The sequence below is a fragment of the Eucyclogobius newberryi genome, unplaced genomic scaffold (assembly GCF_026437365.1).
Source record: "Eucyclogobius newberryi isolate DKJ021-1_F unplaced genomic scaffold, fEucNew1.0.hap1 SCAF_3, whole genome shotgun sequence".
NCBI lineage: Eukaryota > Metazoa > Chordata > Actinopteri > Gobiiformes > Gobiidae > Eucyclogobius > Eucyclogobius newberryi.
This window is the reverse complement of record NW_027315945.1, coordinates 26,829,898-26,852,227: the sequence shown is the minus strand read 5'-3', so window position 1 is coordinate 26,852,227 and position 22,330 is coordinate 26,829,898. Positions and strand designations below refer to the sequence as shown.

Below are 22,330 nucleotides of genomic sequence, written 5' to 3'. Positions count from 1 at the left end.
CACACACACACACATACACACATACACACATACACACACACACACATACACACATACACACATACACACATACACACACACACACACACACACACACACACACACACACACACACATACACACATACACACATACACACACACACACACACACACACACACATACACACATACACACATACACACACACACACACACATACACACACACACACATACACACACACACACATACACACACACACACACATACACACACACACACACACAAAGTCTTCAAAATTCAGCCTCTCACAGGCAAATCCAGCAGACATTTAACATTCTTCAAAAACGCAGACGAGAACCCTATTTTAGTAAGCCTCTGTGTTGAGAGCAGCACTACCTAATCTGGTAACTTTTAAACGTTTTATTAAGACAATGTCAAAATTCCTGCAGTCGCAGCTGGAAAATGTCAACTCCGTCAGTCCATTTATTCAAACTATATTGAAGTGGCTCTAGGCTTTAGTGGTCATTAGCAGTTCACAAATGGAACAAAAAGTGGCTGTACAAAGGAAAAACTTTAACCCAGAAGTGGGTCAAATAGTGCCGCTCGGTGGCCAAGTGGATAGCGCGTCTGTATGAGCAGAGGCCCAGATCTACCACACCAGACAAGACCCAAGGTGTGGGCTGTGCAAAGGGGCCCCTGAGACCATCCCGCACATAACTGCAGGGTGCAAGATGCTGGCAGGGACAGCATACATGGAGCGCCATAACCAGGAGGCTGGCAGAGTGTACAGGAACATATGCACAGAGTACGGGCTGGAGACCCCAAGGACAAGGTGGGAAACACCTCCAAAGGTGGTGGAGAACGACCGAGCCAAGGTCCTCTGGGACTTCCAGATACAGACAGACAGAATGGTAATGGCGAACCCCCCGGACATAGTGGTGGTCGACAAGGGTCAGAGGAAAGCCGCGGTGGTGGACAGTACCATGGGATAGAAACATCCGGAAAAAGGAACTTGAGAAACTAGAGAAATACCAGGGCCTCAAGAGAGGAGCTGGAGAAGGCCTGGAGCGGGAGGCCTGGAGCGTGAAGGTATCGGTGGTGCCTGTAGTGATCGGAGCACTTGGGGCAGTGACCCCCAAACTAGAGGAATGGCTTGAGCAGATCCCAGGAAAAACATCAGACATCTCAGTCCAGAAAAGTGCAGTGCTAAGAACAGCAAAGATACTGCGCAGAACCCTCAAGCTCCCAGGCCTCTGAGGACCCGAGCTTGCTATGTACAATGCTTGTAGTTGTACATATATATATATATATATATATATATATATATATATATATAAAATTATATTATTATTATTATATTCATTTTTGCATTTGTGCTATACACGAACCATACATTGTGTGCTGTTATGTTTTCACTTTGTGCCTGGTCACCTTGAAATAGAGGTCAATGAGTTCACACCTGGTAAAATAAAATAGTTTTGGTGCACCTCTATACATCATCAGACCCATATTAGACCACAAACAAATGCCAAATATAATTTACGTCGGCAACAGTAGGCTATATACAGATAAGAATCCATTTTGAATTGTTCTGGTTATTTGTCGTTTTAGGATTAAAATAAACGACAGACTTTATAACATAGATTACCAATCTCTTTTGCAAGGGACTAAATGCACTAAATATGTACTATTCATAAGAGTGCACATTTGAAGTGTGCGCATGCATGTTTGGCATGTGTGTTTTGCACCATGAAGGGTGGGGAAAGGGTGGACCTGAAAAACAGCTTTAACTGATAGTGACTGTTAACAAGCTCTGTAGCATTCTTACCCATTACGCTCCCAGACTGACATCGCGCAGGAACTGTTTACTGAGTATCTGCTTCATTATGCTGTTAAATAGCAAGTCTATTTATCTGCTTTTCATCTCAGGTAAGGTATTGGTTCTTTATGATAGGCTATCACTCTCAGAAAATGTTGGTTATTGTTAACTGTTTGCTATTTTTTTTTACAGGATTCTGCGTATTGTCACTTGGCTCTTCTGAATTTCATCTAATTAATATGACAAAGAGTTATGCAGATGCCAAAAGCTACTGTAGAGAAATACACACAGATTTGGCTACAATCCACAACTTTTCAGAAATGAATGAGTTGATTAATTTGGTGTCAGACAATACTGCGAGAGCCTGGATAGGACTTGAAATAGCAGACAAACGAACGTGGCATTGGTCTTTGCCTGCTCACCCTCTGGATTTTACAAACTGGAAGGAAGGAACTCCTCAAGGAAATGATCAGGATGCATGTGCGGCTATGGATGAAAATGGCAAGTGGTTTGAGAATGATTGTAACACCAAAAGGAGCTTTGTGTGTCACAGTAAGTCACAAAAAACAACAACACACACGAAAATTCAACAAATGCCAAACAAGTTTTACAAGTGAAGTTCTCTGACAGGTGACGGAGGCAGTCACATTTATGTTGCTGACAGTGAATCATGGCGGAATGCACAAAACTACTGCAGGAGCCTGTCTACAGATTTGGTTAGCATACTGTCTGCAGAGGAGAATGCAGTAGTGAGTAATATGTCTCAAAATGTGTGGGTCGGCCTCTTCAAAGACCCATGGAAGTGGTCTGATGGAAGCAACTCTTCTTTTCGTTACTGGGCCAACTATCAGCCTAACTATCTGGAGGGACAGGATTGCGTTACTGCTATTTTCAAAAACTCTGGGAAATGGAATGATGTGAAATGCCCAGGCAAAAAGAAATTTATTTGTCAAGGAGGTAAGTTATGATTTTATTCTGCCGCATTTGAATCGATTGTTATATTAAATTAATTAAGATGTTTTGTTGCTCTCTTCAGCAAATAAAGAGCTCACAACCCTTCAAACAACTACCCAAGGCTCAACAAAAGTGACTTACCTAAGCACTCGTTACAACATAACATCTGAAGGCATCATAGTGACTTTTCATTTCACTCTCGATAAAAACTCCACAAATGTTTCCTCAACGGCCGGCCCCACAACAGAGGGAACATCAGCGTCATCAAGCACGTCTCAGCCAGTCACATTGGCGCCTCATAGTAACGCACCAGGTTGGTTGTATTTGGGTCTCTGGCCATTGGTGTAATCTGGCATGTTTCAATTATTGGTTCTCATTTGAAAGAAAATTCATGCATCAACATTTCACCACTATTCTTGAGTTTTACTGACCTCTTTATAGGTGATATTTTGAGGACTTTAGCCAATTTTGTTTGTTTTTAATCACACATTTTTATGTCAAGATTGCTAGATTTTTATCGCTCTGAAACCCATGGATAAAGAAAGCATCGCAGGCACACTGCAATAACTGAAATGCAGTATACTCACTTGTAATTGGCTTTAGTTCCTTTACATGCTATAGGTAGATGAGTAAAAAAATATACTTACTATAAAATATTTGATATGAAAAAGATAATTTTGTTTATAAAATAATGTATTCATCCAAAATAAATGATACATACAAAAACAAGGCTTATAATTTACCATTTTAGAGCAATACAATGCCACTCATAGTATGCCACTCAGACTATGAACAAATCCCTTCAACTATGTTATAATAATCTGTGTAGAAGATGGTATCATAAAGATTTTTTTAATGAACCCGGGTATATTGTAAAATAAGTGTTATATCTGAAGCACTAATATTTTATATTTACTCTGTTCATTTACAGGGAATTTGGTTTTAATTCAACAAAACCTTACATGGGTAGAAGCTATAGCCTACTGCAGGAGGAATTATATAGATCTCATCCACATTTCCACTGAGGATATCCAAATGAAAGTCGCAGAAAAGGTGAAAAATGCCACAACGCCTCACGTGTGGATCGGCCTCAAATACACCTGCGGCTCAAAAATCTGGTTCTGGACCGAGTCAAGCAGCGGATGCTACCAGAACTGGGCTCCTCAACAGGGCCATGAGGGAACTTACAGCTGTGGCGTTACAGGAGCCATTCAGGCCACTGGGAGGCAGCAGTGGGTCGGCCTGCCACAGAGCGAGAAGTTGAATTTCCTCTGTTATGCATGCACTGGTTGAAGGAAACAGCCAAGGGAAAATACCTGAAGAATTTCAACACACTGTCAAGAAGCTTCTGTAGTGTTTCTGTGTTGGTAAATATGAAATTGCAGTTTTGACATAGTAACACTGCATATTTCCCACTGATGACGTCACTGCATTGTTCCAGTACAGCTGCTCTGCCTGCTGTTATGGTTGTGTTTAAATGAATATGAACACATCAAGTGGAGCGTAGGCGTGCACGTTCACAGTCACGGGCAGCAAGAGTGACGTGAGAACATTGATCTGCTCGCCTTTCACTCGGGGTTACAATTTACATGTTGACCCCTCCAGCGGGCCCCCCGTAGCAACAGTATGTCCTGGGCTCAGACTGACTCCATGACCTGACCTCCCCAGGACGCCATGGACCACAGGGCTGTTGTCTTGTGAAGCTTAACTTATTTACATGTATGTATGAATAGACAACTTTTACTTTAAAGGATACTTATTTTGTAGATTCACGCTTAGGAATGTTACAGTTATTCACAGTTATTGATATCATATCCAAACAACATTAAAATCCTTCCATTGTATTCAGATGGTCTAATATCTTACCATTCCCACACAATCAATCAAACTGGCATAAGCAGCACCAAACATTTAGGTTTAAAATTGATTTCTGCTTCCAAAAGGATTACTATTTTTAGTTGATTATATTGGTACCAAGATTATTATTGATTAATAATAACATTTCTCTGCATCCTATATTTGTGCTTCTTTTATGTCCTGATACAGCAATGTACAATTAGAACAGACCCTAGTTGATTTTAGTTTTCTGAAAGGAGGAGTGTTGAATGTTTCCTTCGTTCCCTGGTATATAATGTGTTTCTACATTTGTTTGTTTCTGAATAAAGAGAAAGCTATTTGTGAATATTGCTCGTATTGTTCTACTTAACCTGTTTATATAAGAGTCACTACTTTACACAGATTTTTAAACCCTTCAATGGCACCTTTAAGAACATTTAAAGGCGTGGTTATTGCTTATAGTCTAAGAATTGAAGGAATGGATGGTAGGAACTTTTAAAATTTGGCCTAAACTTTATGTAAAGTCATTGAAAAAGAGCGCAAAGCTTGTAATCTGCAGCTGCATATTGATGACCGCTCCTGCATCCACAATAAAGGCCTGTCACTTGTCAATTACCACGGACCATTACACATGAGTGTCATCGCCGGGTCTGCCCGTCAGCCAGCCTCTCATTGGTCAGCCTGTCTCCCATCAGTTCAATGTTAAAGTCCCCCCCCCCCCCCCCCCCCCCCCCCCCCGCCCTCTTTCTCACCCTCATCTCCTCTTGTGTGCTGTCCAGCTGCCTCCGACCTTTGACCTTTTCACCCTTACTCCTAACCTTTGGGGACATTCCCACGCCACACCCTTTTGTGTACACCTCTCCATGGAAACTTGCTGGTCACTCCTATTGCATTTTGAGTTGGTGGATATAATTCACTTAAAGAGGGATCAGTGTACCAGTGTTGTAATGCAATCTAATGTGGCCAATCTTACTATAAGTTGAAAACAACAAGCCATAGCAGGGGTCAAATGTGCTAGAAATGTGCACACAAGTGATCATACTATTTTATTGCAACATTAAAACAGAAAAAAATTACAACATTTTAAAATCAAGTCAGGCTCCAACTTTATTTCCAACATTCAAACTGCAGCTTTAGCAAATATTAGTTTTGAATTGGGTTTCTGCGTAGCTGCCATGCGCACTGCAGCCTTTCCCATGCTCCTCTTTTCTTCTCAGAGTGGACAGCCCTCCCTCCTTTTCCTTCTGTCACTTTCACAGTTAATTGTAGAAAAAGAGATTTTCTCCATTGAGGCCGGGTCGCTTAGGTAACCCCACTCCTGCATGAAATGAGATGGATCGAGGGTAGAGACAGAGCAGAGCAAGTGGACAAGACAAACTGAACTGAGCAGCGCTTGAGGACGGACGCATCGACAACGGACTAAACTTTAGACCTTTAGCTAGATCTTTTTTGCGTCGTACATTACTGGGAGCATTGCTACAAATGCTAATTTGTGCATAAAGTAAGTAATACATCTTATTTTTGGTAAACATTGGGAGAAAGTATTTTTTGATGGATTATGACATTCCTCCACATGTTAGTAAAAATAATGTATTTAACGTTTTTTGGTTTTACAGGATTTTCGCCAGAACTGAATCTTTTGTCCTGATAGTGACTCAGGAGCTGATTGTCCAAACGCAATTCTTGTTTAATCTCTCCTTCTTCAGGAGTTGTGGATGGACATCAGGCCCCTGGTTCTCACTGGCTTCTATTGGAAACTATTTTATACAAAGGCCCAATTATTCAGCAGAGGAAATTATGAGCAATTTAACTGTAACAGAAAAACTACAACTATTACTTCACAAAAATTCACTGATTGAGACTGTGATGCCGTCATGACTTAAATCTTTATGTTGCCTTCTCTTTTATTTATTATATAATAACCTTTTCTTATTGTTATTGTTGTTTATTACTAGAATTTCACACACCCTGCCCAAGTTCAAAAGCATGGCTTTATGTGGCGGAATTTACAGAAATGTCATTGTTAAGAGAAAAAAGTGATATATGGATGTTCACTATTTCATACAATCTTTTTGCTTGTTTGTCTTTTGTTTTGCATTTTCTTGTTTTTGTTCTTTAAAAAAAATCTTCTTTTTGTTGTTGCTTTTTTATGTATGTGTTTATCTATTTATTAATTGCTTGTATTTACTTATTTACTTTTTTTTTGTGCTTAATTTCTTCTTCCTTAAGTTAAAAGGACATGGCCAAAACAGGACAGTTAAAAACACACATGACAATAGTAACAGACTTACAACTTCACAAATATTGTTCAATGTCCGCATAGAACTAAATCCAGTTTTACCATTGATTTAGTTGATTATGTCTTCCTTTCAAGAGCTTACATAATACATAACAATGTTCTACAAAACAGAATACATATTCTGGAGTTCCCTGTTTGTTTGCACCAAAATAAATCTTTTTCGAAGAAGAAGAATCAAATTAACAGGTAAACTTCCCCTCAAACACATATGTATCATATTTTCAAACATCTGCTCTGTAATTTTCCCTAAAAGCAGCAACAAAATCAAAACAGATTATAGCTCAATAAAAAAAAAGTTTAATTCCTCCAATGAAGAGCCCAGACCCGTGGGCATTTTCTTAGTACAGGGAGATTAAAAAAATTACAAAAAGTTGATCAAAATTGGTCTGTCATTTCATTTTCAGTGATTTTTCATTATTTCATTTAACATTTTCAGTGAAAACAGGATCTTCTGTTCTTTGATTTGATTGTATGATTGGTGAACCAAGTGTCATTAAAACATTTAAATTATGAAACATTTGCTGCATAATGTTTGTTTGTTTGTTTGTTTGTAAGGCTATGTTTCTTTCTTTGTTTTGTTTTTTTTTTACGGATTTTTGGTCTGTTGCCTTTATTAGACAAAACAGTGTCAGCATGAAATGGTTTGAACTAAAAAATGCACCTTAGAAAATGCACTCGGGATTTAATGTAAAAAAAAGAAAAATACACTATTCAAATTCTATGATAAGAGACATAGAATTTACAACACAGAATTTTTGCTTAAAGATGAATAAAAATAATTATGATCCAGACAAATCCCAAGTTCATAGCCAAACCACATATAGTGCTGACCAAACAGTTCAACAACTGGAGCGATGTGTCAGTGGATGGTGCTCTGTGGTCACCCACTGCTCCTGAGGCTGCCCCTAGTGGCCATATGTAGAGCTTTCTATTTAGTTCTACTGAAGTTCTTCTTCTACTGCAGCTCCTTGTGGTTGTTTGTGTGTAGCCCAGCCCTTGAGTAAATCTCACCTTAGCTATCTGTGGTCTGTGCAATACTTTTTACTGTGCAATGTCCCTACCAAAAAATAAATAAAGGCTCATAGTCACTCAAGGCTTCGGTCACCCCTACCAGGAATAAGTAGGAATAATTTAAATACAGCCACAATTATAAGATATTCCTTTATTGTCCAAACATGGGGAAATTTCATAATTTAAATAATTAATTTAAAATGTATGTATGTGTGATAAGTGTGTAAATGGATTTTGCCATTACATTTTGAGAAAAACCAGTGCCCCCTATCCTCCCTTCTGTTCAGACCTGATTTCTTGTAAATCACATGATTTTGGGGAAATGTAGTTATGCAGTTGCCAAAAACCTATTGTGCAATATCATTATGCTCCAATATCCAGTAGAGCACCTTATTAATAACATATTTTACATGTTCAAAGCTCATAGCACACATATTGTCTTTTGCTTTTAAAATATATAATAAAATAGACATTCTTTTCAGTGACTATAAAGCATTTGGTGGTGCAGAAAAGGGGGGGCTTGGCCAGAGTTTGAGGGGATTGGGAAATACAGCCTGCACTTATATAAAGTCCTGCGCAGAACTAAAGTCAGAGGAGGCAAACAGGGAACAATGATGCTCCTGGTCCTCGTCACTCTGCTGCTGAGCCTGGCAGTGGACGCTTCACCTGATGACAGGTAGCACACACTCACGCATGCACAATACACACTTCATCAGAACTACTGAAAAGTATTTATTTTATGCAGATTCTTCATGTCTGCGCCGAATGTGTTCCATGAGGGAGTTAAAGAGAAAGTCTTTGTACAGATGGGCAAAAATCATCTACATAAAACAATCAGAATCTACTTGGAGCATGAGTCATCCAGCACAATTTTGTCTGAACAAGTGCAAGTCATGTGTACGAAAGAGGAGGAGGGGAAAACAGTAGAGCTGATGGTAAAACACGCTACAATACATTTGACACTTTAAATGATGATATTGATGGTATTTTAAACAATGTTTACAGATAGACCAGGCTTTACTTTCCACTCTGCGAGTGAGACCTGAGTATGTCGTGCTGGTGGCAGAAAGCTCCTCCATCATCAGAGAGAAAACTAGGGTCTTGCTCTCCCGACACAGAGGCTACATCTTTATTCAGACTAACCAGCCTCTTTACAAGCCCACGGACACAGGTACAGTTTATACACCGCGCCGTCAACAAGGACAGGCTAATTTATGTTGAGTTACTTTTACTCCTATAGTGCAATTTAGGATATTCACTCTTGACCACACATTCAGGCCATCAAATGAAGTGTGTCACCTAGCATTCTATGTAAGTATCTTTTCTCTCTCTCTCTCTCTCTATATATATATATATATATATATATATATATATATATATATATATATATATATATATATATATATATATATTAATTTAACCGTTTAATTGTGTTTGCAGAATGCTGTTGGTAACAGAGCAATGAAAAAACTATTTTCTACAAAGGAAGGCCTTTTTCAAGATTCTTTTGTCATCCCGGACGTGGCTAAGTATGTGTAGTGTAATAAAGGCATGAGCCCAGCTAGACACAGTTAACAGAGTGTGTTTTTAAAGGACAGGCATATGGAGAATTATGGCACACTATGAAGGAGATGCCTCTCAGGCCGTTTCCAAAGAATTCAAAGTTCAAAGGTTTGGTAAGTTGTACTCTTTATTGTTTACTTTCATAATATAAAACTGATTATTCTTATTCTGTTTTACATATGTTTTTTGCAGTGATGCCAAGTTTTGAGGTGAACATTCAAATGGAGAATAAGTACATCTTAGTCAATGCTGATGAAGAAATTCACAACTTCACAATCTTGGCACGGTAATATTTTTTGTGAAAATGCACTACGTTATGTGTCAGTAGATTGAAAAAAACAAAACAAAACAAAAAGCCCCAGAATACAGGAAATGTACATGGTGAAAGAAAGATGTGGATCAGTTACCATCAAAGTAGATTAGATTTTGAAGATGTTGATTTTTTGCTGATATATCTGTCATTTGCTGTTAATCAAAATTAAGCTTTTCAAATCAAGCTAGAGGCCCATGAATTTAAGTCACAGTAATGTTGAGGAAATGACAAAATGCTTTTATTTAAGACAAATTTGATGCTCTGAGGACAAACTGGGAATGAGAAAAAAGGACATATCAGTTATATCGAACCACTACCAATATCTGAGAAAACCCTCTGATATCATAGATGGAACCAATATATATAGATAGAGAGATTGTTTTACAGACTCGTTACATAAAATGCAGACATTAAAGACAAGTGGACACAGGAAACTACAGTGACTGCAAAAGGGACATTGCTTATCCTCATATCGAAACAACAATATGCAGTATATTTGACATAAAATAAATTCTTGCATCTCTGTTTATGTTATAGCTATTCATATGGAAACTCAGTGAACGGGGCCTATCACTGCCAGTTTGGAGTGATTACAAAAGGATCCAAAGAGAATCCAACGTTCATTAGGGGCATGGAGCAGATCGGTTCTGTGAGACACTACAGCAACACACCTTTGATACATTTTTAAAGTTCTTTGTTAACTTTTGTAAAATGATAAAACTACTTTTGTGCAGGTCAAGAATGGAATAGCATCCGTTTCAGTGAATACTGCAAATTTAAATCAAATGGTACAGAAACAGATGAACCTAACTTTGTCTGGATTAGAGGCTTGTGGAAAACTGCTGTATTTAGGAGTACTTGTCACTGACACACAAAGTAACAGCCTGTTAATTACTACTACATTTTATTCAGTCTGATTGGTATATCTATTAATTGTTTGTCTCTGCAGATGGTGAAATACAAGAGCAACAAATATCTATACCTGTAGTGTCTCATAAATACAAGATTGACCTTTCAAGAACTCGTTCTCATTTCATACCTGGATTTCCAATTGATGTGGCTGTAAGTCTGAAGCATTAAAACGGCTTTCTTTTCAAAAAAGGTTAATGTTATGCTTGATTATTTTATGTGTGTGCTTATGTTTTAGGCGGTTGTTCGTCTGCCAGATGGCTCTCCTGCAGAGAAAGTGCCAGTAAAAATGACATTAATGAAAGAAACTTGGGAAAGAGAAACTAACCAGCAGGGGGCAGTGTTTCATGCGTTTAATGCTCAGTCCACTGATGCAGTGTCTCTTACAGTAAGTAGACATATGGTGTTATTAAATTAAATATAACATTAAAAAATAAAAAATTGAAGTTTCATTTTTCCTGTTTTCTAATAGGTGTCTGTAGATGACAGCTCTGAATCTAAAGAGATAAGAGCCGCTGTATCTCCAGCAGACACTTACCTGTACATGGATGTAGAGCATAAAGAGTACAGTGTGGGGGGCCAACTACGAGTGGTGTTCATGACTAAAAATGCTCCACTGAACGGGAACATACACTTCCTGGTAGGACCGGCCTCAGTAACACAGCCGTGACAGTCAGGACTCATGACAGAAAACTATGTGCTGTAGGTGCTGAGTCGAGGATCTATTGTCCAAACTGGTTATGTGAAAGGAAGCACACTTCACCTGCAGATATCAGACCACATGGTGCCATCCTTGCGACTGATTGGCTACTTCTACACTCAAAACAATGACATCATTAGCGACTCAGTGTGGCTGGCTGTCAAAGGCAATTGTGAGGAAAAGGTGAAGGTAAGAAAGCAACAAATGCAAATAGACAACACATAGTTCTTAGTGTTGCAATGGCTTAATCAGCGTCTTGGCTATGTATGTATGTGAGTTATTGGCTATGGTTATTTTTACTGTTTTAGGTGACACTTAAAGGACCATTTGTGCCACAAAAATTGTCCAAACTAGATATTGATTTAAGTGGTCAAGAAGCCACAGTGGCTCTGCTGGCAGTGGACACCGCTTTCAACAGCCTTAATGGAGACAACAAACTCACTCCAGAGCAGGTAACTCCACTTCCCAAATCAGTTCTTCTAACTGTTGGCTAATCAGAGAAAGTAAAACATTTTTGGTTCAACAGATGTACTCCTCAATGGAGGCCTATGACCTGGGCTGTTCATATGGTGGGGGATCAGACCCTGGGTCTGTTCTCGTAGATGCTGGCTTGGCATTTTGTTCAAGCAATCAAAAAGCAGCTTGGAGACAAAGTACAATTGATTCAGACAATATACAGATATGTCTCTGCAATAAAACTAATTAAATTAAACATTTCATCCTACTTTTAGAGTTGGCTTGCCATTCCATAGCACGACAAAAGCGCTCTGTGGACCTTGAACAAGAGATGATGGCATTAAGTATATAGTATTATGTGATTTATCGAGAAATATGTCATCACAACAGGTTAAAAAGTATTTTGTTTCCAGAATCCAAGTATGACGGAGATACTTTGCAAAACTGTTGTGCACGTGGGTTCCTTCTAATTCCCATGCAGCTTACGTGTGAAGAGAGGACTATGAGGGTCTTAAAAATGACCCCAAGTGACCCCAAGTGTGCCGAGGCCTTCCGCGATTGCTGCACCGAGGGCCAGCGTCTGAGGGAGCAGAAGAACAAAGAAGAGGCTAAGAAAGGACTTGGCAGATGTGAGACCTCTGTCCGGCTCATTACATCACTTTACATGTCCAATCGTAAACATTTTATAAGCCTAGTAACAAGAGCTGTGTCCTTTCTATTAAAGCTGTAACTTTAAATGATATTGAAGAGCATTTCATGAACACAGAAGAAGGTTCAATCATTAGGAAGCTTTTCTCCTCTTCATTTGCTTTTACGTCATTTACTGTGAAGGGGAAAGGAAGGTAAGGCAGAAACATTTATTTAAGCAGCTTTATAATAGCGTGTATGTAAAGCAGTATCATTTCTGTCATATTTTTGTCTTTTAAAGCTATTCCATAGCTTTGCCTGATTCTATTACCACATGGGAGATTCAGGTCGTCACTTTGTCTAAAGCATCAGGTGACTCTTCTTACTCTTACCGTGCAGAATAGAGCACTATATTATTCCTTGACAATTCTCTCAGATAACATAAATACACTACAATATACTTTGATATTACAGCTAAATTTACATCATTGGACACATTGAATTTCTGCTTGTGTTAACTTTGTCTGGTTGGATACAGGTTTGTGTGTCGCAAAACCAGAAAAATTGAGAGCCTTTAAAGAAGCCTTTGTGTCTTTGAGACTTCCTGCTTCAGTCAAGAAGTACGAGCAAATGTATATTTCTCCAGTCATTTACAACTACCACAGTGATGTCCTTCATGTAAGTGAATGACAATGAGCTTGTATTTACGTGTGTTCTGTTGTAGCAGGTGGCAGTGCACGTGTTTTTCTTTTAGTAGCACTGAAGGGCTCAAAAGCAGAGGTTTTTTGTACAGGGATAACAATGAATACCTTAACTTTGATTTGTTATTATCATTATTTCTACAAACTTGTGCTGAGACTTTTACTGGCCGTTGATGGCTCTTGATCAAAAAAGATTTGACGTTGACATAACTTGATCTTCATTTGAGAAATTAAATGAATTGCAGAGCCTTAGTACATGTGTCCATAGGATTGCATGTTATCTGTTGATGCAGGTGGCAGGACATACTTATATTATCTGTTCAAACAGGTGGCCGTGCACATGGCACAGAGCGAGGGCCTTTGTTCTCCAGGCTCAGCCACCTCGGTGTCATTTGTAAACATCACCGTGAAGCCAGTCTCTTCACAAGTCGTGACATTTTCTGCTGTTCCAATGAAAAGTGGCTCCATACCTATTACAATACGTCTGTATGACATCAATGGGGAGAGAGAAGTAGATGCCATCGAGAAGCCTTTGAATGTATTGGTAAGTAACAAAATATATATATATATATAAATATATATATATATTTATATATATATATATATATATATATATATATATATATATATTTGTAACATATATATATAAAAACGCTTTGTGTCATGGTTTGGTTTGGAGCCCAGTTTACACCTGATGTAGACCTGGTTCAGTCCTGTCCTAGTCCTTTTCTACCAGCCTTTCTTTACTTTATCTTTCTTTTCCCCACTCGTCCCTACTTGGCTTGAATTACTTGGTAGAATCTGGTATCGTAACCCTGGATACTGTCCACAAATAATCTATAGAACAGGCAAATGTTAAGGGCGCACGATGATGTGAGGGGCGCCAGCCGCGGCTCCATGTGCCGTGTTCAATGACCTACATGCACCTGAATATGATCGATAACAGCATATGCTACAACAAAATCAAATACGGGAAAAGCAGGCGGCTCTCAGGGGCGGTTCTAGACTTCTAAACTGGCCTAGACTTGCCCCTGTGCCCCTGAGCACAAACAGCTGATATAGCATGAATTACCACGCCAATCTGTGGCAAGGCCTTTCTCTCTAATTTTCCAATGAATTCTATAGAATATAGAAGTAACAAAACATGAGAGCAGGAGCCTGAACAGAAGATTTAGGCCGGACTGCAGTCTGAAGTGTTCATCCACAGTCCAGTGTGAGGATGCAGCTCACAGTGTGCCCTGGAGGGACAAAGCACGAGGAGGCTGCTCTATTGGGCTCCACGGGACTTAAATGATATAGATCAAGTTTAGAACTCAGGTGAACCCAAACTGTACTACAAGTTGTTATAATAAATAATGTCCCATCTGAATCTTGGAGAAAAGAAACCTACAATCACAATGTAGGCCTATGACTAAATTACAGAAATTTCATTTAGAATTGTTGATCAAATTGGTCAAATTTAGAGGACAAATTTCCCTTCGGGGACGATAAAGTGTACTATTCAAAATACTTGCAACAGAATCCATTCAGAATGCTATTCGGGGACTCTCAATTATTGAACTGATGCCAACAAAGGTCTTGGCAAAAGTATCCAAAATTAGAATATGTTTTAATGTGGCACAGGGCCATCATCAGAAATCTTGGCAATAAGGTGCCAAAAGAGCCAGAGCTGGAACTGCTTCCAGGTCTTTCTATGCTGAGCTTGCATGTTTCTCCCTGCCCCTGGGGGGTTTCCCCATCAACCCAAAACATGCACCATAGGTAGAATCCTCCAGCTAAGGTGTCTTCATCGTCTGTCTGACTTTTGTCTGGTGTTATTCTCAAAGAGGACAAGTACATAAACTGGACATACTGATTTTACTCATTGAAGCACTGACCTGTGTGTGGTGCCGTTTTAAACTGTTTTATATTTTTTGTAGACGGAGGGATTTGAAAAGACTGAAGAACTAACAACAATAATAGAGTTGAAAGGTCGGTGATTTTTTGTTTTTTGTGTGTCTGTGTCTGGCTTTTAACACTTTGTAATGTTATGACACTTTATTTTGTACAGTTTGTTTTTACTTAGTTATGTATTGCCTTGATATTATTGTGAAGCACTGTTGTAAAGGGCTCTATCAATAAAGGTTGATTGATTGATTGATTGATTGATTGATTGATTGATTGATTGATTGATTGATTGATTGATTGATTGAATAATTTGTTTTGTATTGTCAAAGGGACAAATGATGTAAGCCGTACAATATTTGATGGAACGTTACCCAATGACGCAGTTCCTGATTCGACCTCTAACATTTTCATTACAATGGAGGGTATGTCTCTTATTGTATGTATAAATGACCCTTTAAACTTAGGATTGCTTAAATAATATTTGTCTTTGCCAGAGGATGGGTTTAGCAGTTCGCGTTTGAGGAACCTTCTTAGCCCAGAGAAAGTTGCTAAGCTCATTCATTTGCCCAGTGGCTGTTTGGAGCAGACATCCAGGAATCTGGTTCCGACAACTGTGGCTGTGCGCTACCTGGATATGAGTGAGCAGTGGTTCAGCATGCCTCCTGAAGCCCGAGATCAAGCAGTTAATTTTATTGGGAAAGGTAAAATTAAATCTATCTATTGAAGCATCTCACAGAGCTTTAAAAAATGTTTAAAAAGTTTTGTTAAAATTAAATGACCTGCTGCATTAAAAAAAAAAAGTCTATTCATTTATCGATCTGTTGGGTGACAATCTTTTTCATAAAATAATGTGACATTTACCACCCAGTTCATATATTAAACATAATTTCCCCTATACAGGTGTAGATAGATATATCTATTTACTACGCGAAAACAAGAAACCAGGGGCTTATGGGTCATGGCCATCGCACCGCCCCAGCACCTGGTAAGTTTTCTAATGATTATTTTAATGCAATAAATGTGTAGTGCAATAAAAGATTATATATCCAAAATATGTTGCTGTTTTACAGGTTAACCTCCCATGTATTGAAAGTGCTGTCGATGTTGGGGAAACGGCAGCTGTACACTTTTGGACCAGAGGGGAGACAGAATATAAACTCACTAGCACAGGAACTCACAGAAGGAGTCAGATACTTGAGCTCTAACCAGGAAACCGATGGCTCATTTGGCAATGCAAATCCCGTTCTGCACAGAAACATATTGGTAAATTCAAATTAAAAGCATGTGTCTTAGAAGTAGCATGGTAAAACCTTTACATTACATTTCAGACAGGCGTAGATAGCAAGGCAGCCATGACGGCCTTCGCTGCTCTGGCACTTAACCACTCTCTTGAATTATTGGAAGAACAACACAAGAATTCCACGGTATGATGACGCTTACAGAAGGTAAACTGATGCAGAATGATGACCAATACTGATAATCTCATACAGGCGGCTGTCATTTCAAAAGCAAGGGACTATCTTTGGTCAAACTTTAACCAACTTCAACATCCGCTAGCTGTTGCCATCACGGCATACTCCCTCTCACTGCATGAAGATTATGCACAGCAGATCAACGGCACAATTAACTGGGACCAATTTGAAGCTACAGGTAGTATCAGAATCACTTACAGTGTGTAAAGCATAATCATCTGCCATGTTAAATGTGTTATTTTAAACAGACAAGACTGCAGTCATGGTGGAGACATCATCATATGCCTTGCTGACTGCAGTGGCCCTCAATAAAGTTCAACAGGCACATAAATTAGCACATTGGTTGACACTGCAAGAAAATTTCTTTAGTGGCTTCTACTCATCACAGGTGCCAGGAAAATACAAATGACAGTTGTTTTGATTCATTACAGAGGATCTGAATGTATGTCTTTTTAGGATACTATAGTAGCTTTGGAGGCTCTTTCCGAATATGAACTGATGAGACCGGCCAGATCTGAAACAAAAGTAGAGGCTTCATTTACTGTCCGAGGGAAAAACCATGTTGAAAAGTTAGAATTGGAAAACAATGAAAACGTGGAAAAAGATTTAAAGGTATCAAGGCCAGGTAAAATATTTAAAAAAACTATTGTCTGGAATAGCATATGATAACTCTACTTTTATTGTTTGCCAAAGCGCTTTGTTGGGAGTGAAATTACAGCAGAGTTCAAAGGACACGGAAAAGCCAAAGTTAAAGTGAGTTCAGTAGAAAGGATCACAAACATGTTCATTTGGTCCTTTTCGATTATAGATACTTTTTATTTCCTCAGATCAGTGTTTGTTTGTTTCGACTGCTTGTTGCAGTGACGTTTGTTGCTGATTTACTGTCTTTGTTATGGTTGCACTTGGTTTAGTGTACTCGGAGCACATTTCTGGATCTCTATTGTCTCTTTAACAGGATGATAGCAGACAAGCAGTGAAAACATGTCACGGTATGAAACAAACACTGGTCTGATAGAGGAAATAACAAGTATAAGTAGAATGAAGACTTGACTTGAATTCAAACAAAAGACAAGCATATGTTGTCTGTGTAGGTTTTAAAAGTTTTCCACCTGATGGAGCCCAAAGACGTTTGTAATAACATGTCTATTGATGTGAGAGTGCAGGGGAAAGTCAAGTACACTGGTAAGAGACTATCAACCTAAACAGTACAACCCTAAACAAGGCCCTGATTCTGACTCCTGACTCCACAGCTGCAATCCAAGAGAACTATAACTACTATGACTACGACGATACAGAACAAAGTGATGACGCCCGTGTGCCTCGTTCAGCCATTGAGTGGTTTGATATTCGCACGCGCAGGCGAAGAAACATAGACAGTGGCCAAGTTGAAGATAAATATGTCACTTATGAAATTTGTGTCACGTTAGTATAGCAGTTATGAAATTATATGCTATATTTGATATTCTTTTGAATTGTATTGAAAAATGTACTTCGTTTGTAGGCGTGGCCCAGGCTATCAGCTCTCAGGAATGGCTATTGTTGACCTTACGCTCCTGAGTGGGTTTGAGGCTGAAGAAGAAGACCTGAAGACTGTAAGAATCTCTGTTTCTTCCTGTATAATACAATAAGAGCTGATTATCTAAAAAATCTGAGAAAATACGATACATAAATTATATCATACTATTTTTGTCAATAGCTTAAAGCTCTCCCTGAACAGTACATTTCCCACTATGAACTGTCTCACGGAAAAGTCCTGATCTACCTGAATGAGGTAAAGCTTCAACTTGTTCAGCGCTCATATAAAGACACTTAAAACTATCACACTTCTTTACAGCTCGTCGATGAAAAGCTTTGCTTTAAGTTTGATGCTAAACAGTTATATGAAGTTGGCCTACTACAGCCTGCCCCTGCAGTCTTTTATGACTATTACGAACCAAGTAAGTGCCTGATAGATATTATATAGTCATAACACTCAACTCATTACTGATTCTCTGGTGCAGGTCAGAAGTGTACAGTTTTCTACTCTGCTCCACGGAGGAGCAAGGTGATCTCCAAACTGTGTTCAGGGGATGTGTGCCAGTGCGCAGAAAGTCTGTTGAACTTTGAAATACAATATTGAAGTCTTTTTTTTAACTTACGGTAAGTTAATCATATATATTGACTCTGTCACAGGGCCTTGTCACAAGCTACAAAATACATTCAAGCACGCTGAAAGAGACGGTCCAATCAAAATGACCGACCGCCAAGAGTTCGCCTGCTTCTACCCTCTTGTTGAATATGGTCAGCACATTTTCAATCAGACCCTTTCAATAACGCTGTCATAACAAAGGCTTTTGTCTTCTGTTCATTTAGCCTACATGGTGACTGTCTCCGAGAGTTCTGAGAAAAACAACTTTGAACTGTACAGAACCACTGTCACTAATATTTTAAAAATCCGTGAGTAAAATACCTAGATTTACCGATGCATCTCAGACAAATGTTAATAATATTTCATTTTGTTTTTTTAGATGGTGATCATTTTGTGAAGATTGGCTCTCATCGAACGTTTGCCAAGAGACGGCAGTGTAAAGGCAGATTAGAAGTGGGAACCGAGTACCTCATTATGGGAAAAGATGGCACCACTACCGACTCCAGCGGGCAGTAAGTATAATCAGTGTTAGGTCAAATTAACAATCTTAATCTCCAATAATCTCTCATTCTCTAACCTTGAAGGAAACAATATCTCTTGGACATGAACACTTGGGTTGAACCGAGACCATTAGATAGTGGAAAGACTGCTCATACATCTGCCTACAATGATTTTAATAACTTTGTGGAAGACTTTAAGACTAACTCATGCAAGCAGTAAGGAAACCATCATTTAATTTTTAATTTTAAGAAAGAGCTGCATCTGCGCTTCAAAACGTACTCATCTATAAAATAGCAATATTGTTTTAATCAGCAATATCAATGTTGTATATCTGATTTGTATTGAAAATCTGGCATATTTACACTGTAATTCACATGTGCCGTCCCTATCAAATAAATGGAATATTACAGCTTTACTATAACTGTTATAATTACTATTACTAATACTCTATTACTATCAAAATTAACTTTATTACTTGAACTAGCCTTAAAGGTGAAGACAGCTCGTTAATACATGGAATCATACAGAACCAGTGAAAAAAAGCCCATGTAAACAGCTAATCTTATCTAAATACTATGACTATTCACTTTGGTTTGCAGCTTGTTTTTTTTCTCGTTTTTTTTTTCTTTTTTTCAAAAGGGACCTGAGAGGGGGCTCTGTACTCCACACAGCCCCCCCCCCCCCCCCCCCCCCTCCATCTTCTCCAACTTCTGCTAAGTGAGGATGTGGAGTCTGGGTCCTGGAGTGGTCGAGCACTAATTAACAAAAAGTATTTACACTGATTGAAGATGATCAAAAAATATTTTATGTGCAATTATCGACATGTGCATGAAGACACGGGTCATTATGCAACGTATGATGAGTTGAAGGTGAGGAAAGATGGGGCGGGCGAGTGGAAGGGGGTTAAGGCGAGGGGGGCCGGAGGGCGGAGGAGTGGAACAAGTGAGAGCTTATGCACTTATATTATTCTAATCTCTGTGGCCTGGTCTAATGTAAGCAACACAGGGAGTACTGACCGTCACTTCAATCACGGTCGTATCAATGGCAGCAGTGTCATAGGATTTGTTATTAGACAGTTCATTAAATATAAATCAATAAGTGCCAAATATATAGGTCTGACTTGGACTACGGACATAATCCACGTCAGCTGCCAACAAAAACATTGTGACTGAAAAAGAGATCTTATTTGTAACACAGCTGTCTCCTTTCATTCAAACGTGTGACGCGAAGACCAAGGTTTGTCTCACAATTAGCAAGCAGTTTACACCATCCTCTGGAACTGAAAAGGTTGTGGATTATGGAGTATAGACAAATGTTAATCAGGTAAGAGAACAAAATACAGTGGCACAGATCAACACGTCACAACAGATAAGATATCATCAAGGAGACACGAGTACTTTTTTGAACAGTGTTGAATTAAGAGTTGACGTTACAATGAGCAATTAATTACACAGGGAGGAATACTTTGAAAATGTATTCTGTTACACAATGCTTGCTTTAAGATGTATCTTGTGACATGTGTTGTTACATAGTCTAATCAGAGTACTGCATTCTGAATACTTGGAATAGTTTCACATTGATTTGCATTATATTATAATGTACCTGAATACTGTTACTCCAAATAAGTACTTTCGTTACATGTACAGAATTTAGTTCTCAACACTGCAATTAGAGTGTTATATTAATATTAATGTACTGTATTACTATATTTGCTTCTTGTATTATTACTGTGTATTATTACTAAAGTGCTACTACAACAGGCAAGTATATTAAAATGACCAAACTGGAATATTGTTTAATATACTTTTTACATAATATTCACAATTCAGTCATTTTAATATACATTTTACATAAAAGTCACAATCCAGTACTCAAAACCTACTTCAGGTCTAAGACCAAAACATAGAAGGTTCTGCTTCAAACAGCAATGAACAGCATGTCCCGTCCTTTAGCCAAATCTAACTAAAAACACTATCTAAAGCATTTACCCACTACTCATTATTTCTCTGTTTACTGTCTGCTGAGCTGGCCTTTTTAGGATGCACTTACTGTAGGTCTAAATATATGTATATGCAAATATAACTTCCACCTCACATGTACAGGACAACCACAGCAGTGACACTCAAAGTCTAGTCTATCGTCTGCATCCTGAAGAGAACATCATACAGCCCCTATACTGATGTTTGTAGAGTCTGCAGCATGTCAGATCCACTATATCTGCCAAATATACTGCGCATATTTACTTATTTACTTATATAGAAAATATATAAACAACCAACTACTTATATCTCTACATTTGGTGAAATAAAATCTCTTGCGGTCAGAAGATGAAACTGTATTGATAAAAGGTTGCAGTAGTCAAAGAATAGTGTAATTTCTAACGTGATAAAACATAAGTTAACAAATTGGTTGAACTGTTGGACTGTTTCGGAGGTAGAAACACTTAAAGTACCTGGAGGTATAACTTTGGCCGACAGAAGGAGAACATGCAAACTCCACACAGTAAATGAGCCCAGAACCTTCATGTTATGAGGTGAGAGTCTTAACTACTGTGCCATCCACGAGTGAGGAAAAACAATAATGGTACAAACTTATTCAATTTGAATTAATACATTCTTTTCTTACTTCTAGTTGTGGTTATATCATTTCATAGCAGCAGTTATTAGGTCTGAAATGTATTCATGATTATAAAAGGTCACGTTTGCCTGGTAGTGTAAGCAGCAGCACATACACCAGTCTTTGTGCAGCATTGTGAGATTGCTTCCCGGCTCTGTCAATTTGCTGAATGTCTTTCCTCACTCTCACCCCCAATTTCACGCTACACTGTCCAGTCTAATTGCAATCCAAAAATTAAATAAAATAAATGCTTTGTTTGTAGCTTTACACATTGTCACCTTTGAGCAAATAAATGGACATGGGTGTAACATCTCCGATGTAATACTTTCAGTTAGTAACGTTTGCGTGCATGTTGCTGGAGCTGTAGTAACTCCAAAGCCCTCACATCTTCATGTGGTTTACAAAAGGCAGGATGGTGGGTGGTCAACTGGTCAGGGCCGCAAGGCCTTGACAGAGCTCGCTTAAAGCTGGTGGATACTTGGTCACTTACATAACTCCCACGTAGTTACATCTCATTACCTCCAACAAGCGGCCAATTCATATAGTGCGCGGTT

General features: G+C 38.7%; 2 protein-coding genes across 2 annotated transcripts; both read left to right on the top strand.

Annotated features, from left to right (window-relative positions):
- Positions 1-1,805: 1,805 nt before the first annotated feature.
- LOC140373927 (macrophage mannose receptor 1-like) lies at positions 1,806-4,658 on the top strand. Its single transcript, XM_072460669.1, has 5 exons — positions 1,806-1,913; positions 1,996-2,355; positions 2,434-2,760; positions 2,840-3,070; positions 3,689-4,658. The coding sequence occupies exons 1-5, from the start codon at positions 1,871-1,873 to the stop codon at positions 4,048-4,050; spliced, it is 1,323 nt and encodes a 440-aa protein (XP_072316770.1). The 5' UTR covers positions 1,806-1,870; the 3' UTR covers positions 4,051-4,658.
- A 3,817-nt stretch (positions 4,659-8,475) lies between these two features.
- On the top strand, positions 8,476-19,551 carry c4b (complement C4B (Chido/Rodgers blood group)). The gene is made up of 41 exons (XM_072460255.1): positions 8,476-8,579; positions 8,649-8,838; positions 8,909-9,074; positions 9,144-9,214; positions 9,344-9,432; positions 9,497-9,579; positions 9,659-9,752; positions 10,317-10,428; positions 10,514-10,655; positions 10,729-10,841; positions 10,927-11,076; positions 11,161-11,328; positions 11,395-11,577; positions 11,697-11,840; positions 11,915-12,041; positions 12,120-12,188; positions 12,258-12,473; positions 12,569-12,686; positions 12,773-12,843; positions 13,010-13,149; positions 13,501-13,716; positions 15,092-15,143; positions 15,389-15,481; positions 15,554-15,760; positions 15,960-16,044; positions 16,130-16,322; positions 16,388-16,483; positions 16,550-16,709; positions 16,780-16,919; positions 16,988-17,143; positions 17,225-17,284; positions 17,623-17,713; positions 17,782-17,953; positions 18,033-18,123; positions 18,228-18,302; positions 18,366-18,468; positions 18,532-18,621; positions 18,704-18,811; positions 18,884-18,967; positions 19,039-19,171; positions 19,244-19,551. Exons 1-41 carry the CDS (start codon positions 8,515-8,517, stop codon positions 19,377-19,379), a joined length of 5,052 nt encoding a protein of 1,683 aa, XP_072316356.1. The 5' UTR covers positions 8,476-8,514; the 3' UTR covers positions 19,380-19,551.
- Positions 19,552-22,330: the final 2,779 nt, after the last annotated feature.

What these genes read in the sequence shown, in the direction of transcription:
- LOC140373927 (XM_072460669.1), top strand. Translation starts at nt 1,871, where the DNA reads ATGCTGTTAAATAGCAAGTCTATTTATCTGCTTTTCATCTCAG. An exon ending in TTATCTGCTTTTCATCTCAG is followed by an intron (nt 1,914 to 1,995) that starts GTAAGGTATTGG and finishes TTTTTTTTACAG; the next exon opens with GATTCTGCGTATTGTCACTT. An exon ending in GCCTCATAGTAACGCACCAG is followed by an intron (nt 3,071 to 3,688) that starts GTTGGTTGTATT and finishes GTTCATTTACAG; the next exon opens with GGAATTTGGTTTTAATTCAA.
- c4b (XM_072460255.1), top strand. Translation starts at nt 8,515, where the DNA reads ATGATGCTCCTGGTCCTCGTCACTCTGCTGCTGAGCCTGGCAGTGGAC. An exon ending in GTCATCCCGGACGTGGCTAA is followed by an intron (nt 9,433 to 9,496) that starts GTATGTGTAGTG and finishes GTGTTTTTAAAG; the next exon opens with GACAGGCATATGGAGAATTA. An exon ending in CTACCCTCTTGTTGAATATG is followed by an intron (nt 18,812 to 18,883) that starts GTCAGCACATTT and finishes CTGTTCATTTAG; the next exon opens with CCTACATGGTGACTGTCTCC.